Genomic DNA, 10,709 nt, shown 5'->3' with positions numbered 1-10,709 from the left:
CACAAGCGTACACCGACACAGCACTGTCGGACCTCTATAATGTGTTGTGCTGACTTCAGAATGAACATCCCGACACAGCTATGGTGGTGACTGGGGACTTTAACAAGGCAGAACCTTAAAAAAGTTCTGCCTGATTTCTATCAACACATCATGTGTGCTACCAGGGGAGATAGAACTTTGGACCATTGTTACACACCAGTGAAGGCAGACTTCACTGTCAGTGAAGAGCTCTTGGATGTAGCTGCCATGCATGGGATGACGATGGGGAGGTCCGTAAGTAAAACTAAATAACCCTGGGAAAAGTTGGTAGGACTGCCGATGGCGCACCTGCAATGTGTACATCACCTCATCAACTTCACCCGGAACTTGACCAATATAGTTGTGAACGGAGACAACTTTGCATGTGTAGCAATGTATTGAGTGTGTTTACGGGTACGGGTATGTGTTCATGCAGCCAAATGTTTACGGTAATCAAAACCATCTCTCATTAGTTGGATGTATTTGATGCCCTCTGCAAGGCTGTCTGCAGCCATTTGTTTTTTTTTAAATACCACATCCGTCACAAGTTCTTAGCAGCTCACAATTATTTTTTGTACAATAGCTATGCTCCTCTTAACTGTGACAAAAAAAGTTTTGAACAAGGCTGATGTAAAAACTTGTGTTTGACGATATTTGTCTTTGTTATTCACTTGAAAAGTTTGATCTTTGATTGATGGCGTAATGTGGGTTTCTTAACCTGATAAATTAAAGGGATTCATGTTATAACACAGAGCAATGTGCTTACATATATTTTTACATTTATGTAAATGTATTGTACAATATTTGAATAAATAATAATCAAATGCAGAGACAGTTATTTAACAATATGTTAAGAAGTAGTTACATTTATTCAGTCTTACAGTTACAACCGGCCCCTTGAGGGCAACCATAATGCTGATGTGGCCCTGGGAGAAAATGAGTTTGACACCAAGAACGGATGCAAGACTATCTCGCTCCCTGCTTTCGGGAAATCAGATCACACCACAATTTTGCTGGTTCCCGTTTACAAGCCATGCACCGTGCGTGAACCGCTGGGGACAAGGGACGTAATGCGGTGGTCAGACCAGAAGGGGCGCTCCAGGACACTCTAACTGACGTAGACTGGGACATGTTCCAATCAAGTTACAGTGACGTCAGCGAGTTTTCGGAACTTGCTGTGAGCTTCATAGCTATGTTAGCTGACAGCATCATTCCCTGGGTGAAAGTTCGGATTTTTCCGAACCAGAAACCGTGGGTCGGTGACGGACGCCAAACGGACGTACAGAGACACAGTGGAGCTACAGATGGAGCAAAGGGGACACCAGACGCTTGGGGTAGGGACTGTGGACTATTAGGAACTATAAGAGCAGCTCCCCCCAGCCACGAGTGTGGACGCCTCCCTAGCCAATGAACTGAACTCCTTTTATGTGCGGTTTGAGTCTGGCAACAGCTCCGCTAGCTCGCCAGCTTATTGGAGTTACACCGCTGGGGATGAGCAAAAACTCTTAGTGTCTGAGCATGACGTCAGGAGGGCTCTGATGCGGGTGAACACCAGGAAAGCTGCGGCCCCAGATGGCATATCTGGACGAGTAATGCTCACCAGTGCTCACCAGCTAGCCCTGGTTCTCACTACGATATTCAACGCCTCCCTGGCTTAATCAGTGGTCCCGTCCTTCCTCAGGACGGGACCACTGATCCTGTCCCGAAAATTGCCTTTCCTGCCTGCCTGAATGACTACCGTCCGGTGGTCCTCACCTCAGTGGTCACGAAGTGTTTCGAGAGGCTGATTAACGATTACATCTGCGCCTCCCTCCCCCACAGCTTGGACCTGCTGCATTTTGCGTACCAGCAGAACAGATCCACGGATGACACGGTCTCCCAGGTACTGCACACCATGCTCACGCACCTGGATGGCCGGAAGGGGGCCTATGTGAGATTGCTGTTCATCGATTATAGTTCAGTTTTCTATACCATAATCCCTACCAGACTGGCTGTCAAGCTGCAGGAGCTAGGACTGAACACTCCGCTGTGTGCCTGGATCCTGGACTTCCTCACAGCCCGGCACCAGGTGGTTAGGGTGGGGAAGCACATGTCCAGCTGCATCCTTAGCCCCCTACTGTACTCCCTGTACACACATGACTGTGTGGCCAGGTCCAGCTCCAACACCATCATCAAATTTGCTGACGACACCGTCCCGGTGGGCCTGATCAGCGACGCAATGAGAAAGCCTACCCCGAGGAGGCGACTCACCTGTTACTCTGGTGCCAGGACAACAACCTCCTCCTGAACGTCAGCAATACTAAGGACCTGATTGTGGACTTTAGGAGAGGATTACAACTGAGGACGCATGCGCCGTTGGTGATAAATGGGACTTCTGTTGACAGGGTGAGCAGCTTCAAGTACCTGGGAGTCCACATCACAGAGGATGTAACATGGACTTTACATACAGACACTCTGGTGAGAAAGGCGAGGCAGCGTCTTCACCACCTAAGGCAGCTGTGGAAATTCCGGGTCTCGGTGAGGATCCTCAAGTCCTTCTACTGTGGAGCAGTGGAGAGCATCCTGACAGGCAACATCGTTGCCTGGTTTGGAAACTGTACTGTTCAAGACAGGCAGGCACTGCAGAGGGTGGTGCCTTCAGCCGAATGTACCACTGGAACTACCCTCCCCTCCCTGCAGGACTTGTACACCAGGAGGTATAGTAGCAGAGCCCGCAGGATCATGAAGTATCCTCACCACACCAACAACGGAATTTTACTTTTGAGTTTTTTTATTTTATTTTATTTTATTCTACATTATGCTATTTTACATGCTGCATTACGTTTTAGGAATCAGTTCGTTTCAGTTAGTTAGCTATTGTGTTCAGTCTAGAACATGTTGCGTGTAATCACCGGGTGCGTTGCATTGACATTTCACTGCATACAGTATATGTATGTAAGTATGTATGTGACGAATAAACCTCTTGAATCTTGAATCCTACGCATCTCAGCTGCCAGTTTTGCTTTGCGGTGACGGATGGTTTCTCAGGATTATCACACTTAAATGGCTTAAATAAAGACCGTGGATTGATACAAAAGCTGTTCTTTTTATTAATTGCATGGTGGCTGGTGCTATAGCGAGTAATAGGATGGAGGATTTGGACATGGCCTCACATGGCACGTTCAGTCCGGTGATAATGTTGCAGCTCCAGGTTATTGCTTTTATAAATTCTTATATTTAATAGACAATAATTTAGTTAAATATATTTTATTGCAGGCTTTGTATATCACCACAGCAACATATTGTCACTCTTGTTTCGTTTTGCCATCTTACCTCCCTCTCACTCCCCCTGTGTCATTCAGAATGTGCCGTTATCCCATGCCCCTACATGTGAATATGGCATCAGACCGCAAATAACCAACACACATTTAGCCAGCACAAAATTTACGCGACACAACAAATACGCATCCGTGTCTGCCACCAGTGAATGTCATCTTTTTACAATAGGCCGATGGCACTCAACAAGGCGAATATCGGGAAATACCAATATACGCCGATAAATCGGTGCATCCCTACTACAACTAGGCCCTATCCAAAGGGAGATTGAAAATTAAAAGTAATAACTTCTTGTTCATTGTTCGGCCTTCACCAAGATGACCCCCAAAATATTTTTACATTTACTAACCCAATACTCAAGACCCTCGAGACTTTTTCACAAAATCCATATCTCCCAAGGCCACTGTAGCAGTTCCGCCTGCCACACGCCGCAGAACAAAAAAATTGAATGGAAAAAATGCTTAAAACAGACGGGACTCTGAAACAGGGTTCCCATACCTTTAATCAACAAATGTCCATTAAAAAAAACATTTTCTTAACTGGTGCCCCGGAGCAGTGCGGTCCACTGGCTTCCTTCCCCGAGGGCGACGGCAGACCGCCCTCTCCTCCCTTCCGTAGTGTGGGGCCTCGCGTGCTGTGCTGGCTGGTGAAGGTGTGGCCGGACTTAGCTGTTGTGGGGGCTGCTTGGAGGGGTGGCTTGGCTGCTGGGCTGCTGGATGGTCCTGGCGGGGGCTGCTGGGCGGAGGAGCCAGCTGCAGGCTAGTTACCCGTGGTGGTTGCTGCGGCTGCTTCTCTCCGGCCCTCCGCCGGACAGCCTGGATGCTGCTGCTGCCAGTCGGGAGAGGGTTGGTGCTGGGGCCGCCCATTGACCCGCTGGTGGCTCTAGGGCAGGGGTGGGCAAACAAAGGCCCGCAGGCCATATCTGGCCCGCGATTATAACAATCCTAAAATAAATTTAAATTTGTAGTATTCATTTCACTGTTATTTTCCTGTAATACTTAAGGGTACCACCAGATGGCGCATTGCCAGGTCTTCTCTGATGTCAAGTCACTGTTCTTCACTTTACCTGTATGCATCACCCATAACAAAATGAGCGGACAAAAAATGTTGCAAAATTGACAGCGAGTGCAATTTTGGAGTAAATGGGGAAGGCCGGTGATTTTCTCAAGCTTAAAGACACACACTGGCTTCGTGATTTTCCGTTCGCTGTGGACATACTGGCACACATGAATGAGCTGAACGTGAAGCTACAAGGGAAAGATGCGTTTAATGCCTCACTGAATGAGACAACATTTTCAAACAACCGACAAATCTACCTATGTGTGTGAACAGACGTTCAGTGTGATGAACATAAAGAATATACGCCACAGAGCGCAGCTTACTGATCAACACCTGAGTGCTGTCCTACCAATTTCCACAACAAAAATGGCACCAGATTTTGATGCGCTGGCAAAAAAGGGGTGACCAGGAACCCTGATTCCCATTAAATCCATCAATAGTGAGTTGTTGTATTTTTTATTTAAAAATGAATTTATTCATTAAAAAATGGGACAAGAGGAAATAAATTTCACGTTTATTTTTACACTTCATGCTTGCCCTTTTTCACCTCATCTACTGAAGGTCTGGCCCGTCAACACACACACACACACTGAGGTTTGTGTTTAGTTTTGGATTTTAAAGTTTTAAGTCTTTCAGTAGCATATTTTTATAATTTGTGATTATGTATTTCAATCACCAAAATAGAGTCGAGGGTTTGGTGCGAAAGGGCAGTAACTGACTCCTTTGGACGAAAATGAGTTTAATATTTAACTTGAAAGTTCACCATTCTCATCTTTTCAAATGAAGAATGAAAGTAAAGATGCAAGAGAAAACTTTCAGCTGAGTTGGGTGGGGAGAAAAAAAAGGCGTAAGTGTACAGAGCTTGGTGAATTTTATTTTTATTTTTTATTTTTAAGTAACTTAAGTAAATTAGAATAATCACAATCAAAAGGATTGATGTCAGTGACATCCCTACGCCCTGTAAATTATTCCCTTCCTCCTGTCCTCGGTACCAACTGCCTTCTTCCTTTAGGCAGTCGCTGAGTCTGTGATAGGCTATATACACAAATGCATGGCCGATGTGACCGTCATCAAAAACATCACTACAAGAGCCAATGACAAACCCTGGTTCACCAGGGAGGTACGTGCACTCCTGAGAGCACTGAACGCTGCCTTCAAGTCCAGGGACAAGGACGCCCACAGAGCTGCTAGGGCCAACTTGAACCGGGGCGTGAGAACAGCCAAGCGTGCCTATGGACAGAAAATCCAATCACACTTCACAGACACAAAAGACCCCAGTCGCCTGTGGCAAGGCATCCAGTCAGTCACCGGTTACAGGCCAACACCCCCACCGTGCGAGGTCAAATACAAACTTCCTCAACATCCTTAACACATTCTTCAGCCGGTTTGAGGAAAACAACACCACCACACCAACAAAAGCCCGGACCTGCCCGGACAATGTAACACTTCACCTGGACCCTGCTGATGTGTGGGAGACCCTACTCAAGATGAACCCCAGAAAAGCTGCAGGTCCTGACAACATACCGGGGCGTGTGCTCAGAGACTGTGCTGACCAACTTACAGATGTTCTCACGGATATCTACAACACCTCTCTGAGCCAAGCCATCATACCAGCATGCTTCAAAGCCACCACCATCATACCGCTACCCAAGAAATCCCCAGCCTCAACACTGAACGACTACCGAGCCATAGCACTCACGCCCATCATGATGAAGTGCCTTGAAAGATTGGTCAAGGCCCACATAACATCCAGTCTCCCCACTACACTTGATCCATTCCAGTTTGCATACCGTCCCAATCGCTCCACTGATGATGCCATAGCAACAGCACTCCACCTATGCCTGGCTCATCTGGAAAACAAAAACAGTTACGTGCGGATACTGTTCATTGACTTCAGTTCCGCCTTCAACACACTCATCCCCCAACACCTGGTAAATAATCTCAGCGAAATAGGCATCAGCACCCCACTCTGCAACTGGCTACTGGACTTCCTTACTGATAGACTGCAGACACTAAGAGTTGGCAAAAACTCCTCAGAGACCATCACTGTGAACACTGGAGTCCCCCAAGGATGTGTGTTGTCCCCTCTGCTGTTCACACTGGCGACGCATGACTGTTGTGCCAGATACAACTCGAACCACTTCATTAAGTTTGCAGATGACACAACAGTTGTGTGCCTCTCAGTGACGACAACGACTCAGCCTACAGAGAGGAGGTACATCAACTCATCAACTGGTGTGACAACAATAATCTACATCTCAATGCAAACAAGACAAAATAAATAACTGTGGACTTCAGAAAGGAACACACACCACACATCCCACTCACCATCAATGGCAGTGCAGTGGAGTCTGTGAAGAGCACCAAGTTCCTGGGGGTGCACATCACAGACGACCTGACATGGTCAATCAACACCACCTCCCTAGTAAAGAAGACACAGCAACGCCTCTACTTTCTTCGCCGGATGAGGAGAGCGGACCTCCCCGCTTCTGCCCTCACCACCTTCTACAGGGGAGCTATTGAGAGCATTCTTACCAGCAGCCTCTCAGTCTGGTATGGCAGCTGCTCTGCTGCTGACCAGAAAGCCCTACAAAGAGTGGTGAGGACAGCAGAGAAGATCACCAAAACAGCACAACCATCCATCCAGGACCTGTACCCGTCTCGCTGCCGCAAGAGAGCCACTAATATCATCAAGGACCACACCCACCCAGCACACAAACTGTTCACCCTCCTACCTTCTTGCAAGTGGTACTGCAGCATGCGGTGCAATACCACCAGATTCAGGAACAGCTTTTTTCCAAAGGCCATCTGACTACTAAACTCACCAAACACAACATGAACACGACACCCACAAAGACCAACTGACTGCACAATATCTACATTTTGACAATACATATGTATATGTATGGCAGAGAGGTCAAGCAGCACCCTTCTAGCCTGTCCATCCAGTGCTGCAGCTAACTGAGCCGCACACTCAGCAGTGTTCCACTGGTTAGCCATGGCAATTAACTGGAACTTAGTCCAATCTGTTTCCCGCTCCGCATTTCCATCATAGCGACCCATCCTCACCAAGTCTCTTTTCTGGAGTGATGCGGCTGGGCCTGCGGACACCCCTGCCAGGGCAGTAGGCAAGGACTCACACAACAGGGAACACCTGTGACCCGTTAGCAGAACGCACCCAAACACATAGTCGAAGACAAATCCTTATGAGGACATCAAGGACATCAACAGACGTGACGTCACGCGTCCATCCTGTATCCAGCAGGACGGGTGAGCTCGACTACAGGCTGCGTCCTGCCATTCGCTGTCTCCCTCTTCTCTCTTTGCAAAGACAAACTCTGTTCCTCTGAAATAAATATACACGCAACAAAGAATTTGTTCACTATCCTTTATTACAGAAATTACCATGACAGCAGCCAGCTGGAAGATACGTTCATGTGGGCGTTGATCGGCCACGGCACCACTTCCACCAAACCAACCTGGAGGAGAACCACTGCATTTTATTCATCTGGCCAACGCTCCTATTCATATTCATATAAGGAACACATGGTATATTATCAGAAAGGGATCGGTGACTAACAAGAACCTGCCGGATTGTGCCCTGCAAACCTTATATCACAAAGAAATAACTGAGCGGTTGGATTCCAGGAGCAAATGTTTAAATTCAAGTTATTTAACAACCAATTTAACAAGTGGTTTGAGGAGTATCTGTTAATGCAGATGTACAGTCACAGGCAGTCTTTCTATATGGCATAGTTAGCCAACTGCCTGGAGATTTGTGTGCTTGGGAGCCTCGTGAATTTGTGTGGATTGTATTTTTTTCGTTTTTCCTTTGTCACGCCAGATCAACACTCTGCATCACTCACATCCCGGAAGTATTGCAATAATGAAACTAGTAATGAAAGTTTGCCCTTAGAGAATGTACAAAGTGAACACCGACACAAGGGGTGGAGGACTGGAGACACGCTCTTGTAATGTTGAAACTTTAGATGAAAAGTTCAGCTCTTCACATGAATGGAATTCTCACACGCCGGGCTTGCAACTCAGATTTTTTACTTTCGTCCATGTCTACAATACGCCAGACCAAATTACATACAGTGTTGTCTGAATTCATTATGGTTACAATAAGGTAAATCCATCATGTGAATCAAGCAAAGAATACACTTGTCACTTGAATTCTTTGTTTATCTTTGCTTTGGTCCTTGGAGGTTCACAATGTCCTTTTTTAATTTTTTTTATTTTTTTCCTGAATCACATGTGAGACAATGAGAACACAATGAGAACTAGTAATGAAAGTTTGCCCTTAGAGAATGTACACAGTGAACACCGACACGAGGGGCGGAGGACAGGAGACGCACTTGTAATGTTGGAACTTTAGCAATGAAAAGTGCTCAATTCCTGTAAACCACTCCCATATGTAGGAGGATCATTTTGATTTAATTTCCAACTGGTTGTGCTGAATTGTCAGTGGTCGATGTGACAACAGCCACAGAGCTATGGCTTTCCTGCTGTCCATCTTACTTGCTCTGCTAGTCTCTCTACTTGGAGGGCTATACTTTTTAGGAGCATTCAGGCAACGGCATCCAGGAGAACCTCCTTTGGACAAAGGTCTCATCCCCTGGCTTGGACATGTTTTGGAGTTTCGCAGGGACACAGCAAAGTTCTTAGAGAGGATGAAGAAAAAACATGGGGACATATTCACAGTACAGCTTGGAGGGAATTACTTCACATTTATCATGGACCCTCATTCTTTTGGTGCAGTTGTTAAGGAAGCTGGTGCTAAATTGAACTTCCAAGTTTTTGCAAGAAAATTAGTGGAAAGAGTATTTGGTTATAAGTCTAATGATAATGACTACCAGCTTCTTCATGCTATAAGCAGCAAATACCTAATGGGAGATGGGCTGGTGATATTGACAGAAGCCATGATGAATAATTTGCAGAACCTCATGCTACATAGTATTGGAACAAGAAAAGAAAAAAATACATGGATCGAGGACAGACTCTTTTTGTATTGCTACAATATTGTTTTTCGGGGAGGCTATCTGTCACTGTATGGCAATGTGCCGCCTGAAACATCTGGGAGCATTGAGAAGGCCAAAGAAATAGACAGACAACAATCAGACAAAATATTTGCTGAGTTTCGTAAATATGACCAACTCTTCCCCAAATTGGCCTATGGTATCCTGCCACCCGGGGAGATGATGATGGCAAAAAGGTTACTGAAGCTGTTCTGGAAGGAAATGTCAGTGCAGAAGATCGAGACTCAGGACAATGTAAGCGGTTGGGTGAGTGACTCGTACCGAATGAATGCAGAGAATGGAGCGAAGGAGTTCATGCAAGATCGATACATGTTCCTATTACTGTGGGCATCCCAGAGCAACACAGGGCCTTCTGCATTTTGGCTACTCCTTTACCTCTTGAAACATCCCGAAGCCATGACCGCTGTCAACGACGAGGTCGATAAGGTTGTGAGAGAATCCGGTCAGGAAGTGAGGCGCGGGGGCCCTCTCATCAACCTGACCAGGGACATGCTGCAGAAAACACCAATCCTAGACAGTGCCGTGGAGGAAACCCTCCGATTGAGTACTGCTCCTGTTCTTACCAGGGCTGTTCTCCGGGAAATGACCCTCAAAATGGATGATTGCCGTGGCTATCATCTTCGTGAGGGCGACTTTGTTTCACTCTTCCCATACACTGCTTTTCATATTGACCCAGAAATCCACCCCGATCCACAATCCTTCAAATATGATCGCTTTCTCAATCCGAACGGCAGCAGGAAAACAGATTTTTACAAAACAGGGAAGAAGCTCAAGTATAGTACAATGCCTTGGGGAGCTGGGCTCAGTATGTGCCCTGGACGTTTCTTTGCCACCAATGAACTGAAGCAGTTTATTTTCCTCATGCTATTGTACTTTGACTTGGAACTGAAGAATCCTGATGAGGAAATACCTGATATTGATACCACACGGTGGGGTTTTGGGACTTTGCAGCCCAACAGAGATATATATTTCAGATACAGACTTAGACTTTGAACTGCAAAGATTTATAACTGAAGAAATGACAGAACCGCCAAGCCATCAGAGTCTATAAATAAACGTAAAGAAAAAGTATCGTAAAACTTAAATATTGTAAAACTCACAGATTGTAGATGGCTCATCGGTGCTCCTCAATTTAATAGATAGCTATTTTTTTCATGCATCCAAGGAGTATGATGATGGCACTCTTTTCCGCAGAGGGGATGGGGTATCCTGTTCCCTGCTGAACATATTTGAAGTTCATGTTCAAGTTTAAGAGATTATTTCTCACATACATATACA

General features: G+C 46.0%; 1 protein-coding gene across 1 annotated transcript; it reads left to right on the top strand.

Annotated features, from left to right (window-relative positions):
* Positions 1–8,888: 8,888 nt before the first annotated feature.
* Positions 8,889–10,424, top strand: LOC307246759 (7-alpha-hydroxycholest-4-en-3-one 12-alpha-hydroxylase-like; the record flags this gene model as incomplete). The annotated part of the gene is made up of 1 exon (XM_080022766.1): positions 8,889–10,424. The coding sequence occupies one exon, from the start codon at positions 8,889–8,891 to the stop codon at positions 10,422–10,424; it is 1,536 nt and encodes a 511-aa protein (XP_079878892.1).
* Positions 10,425–10,709: the final 285 nt, after the last annotated feature.

Source organism: Zeus faber (genome assembly GCF_960531495.2).
Source record: "Zeus faber genome assembly, chromosome: 21".
NCBI lineage: Eukaryota > Metazoa > Chordata > Actinopteri > Zeiformes > Zeidae > Zeus > Zeus faber.
Note: the sequence above shows the minus strand (reverse complement) of the source record. Positions and strands in the feature narration are given on the sequence as shown.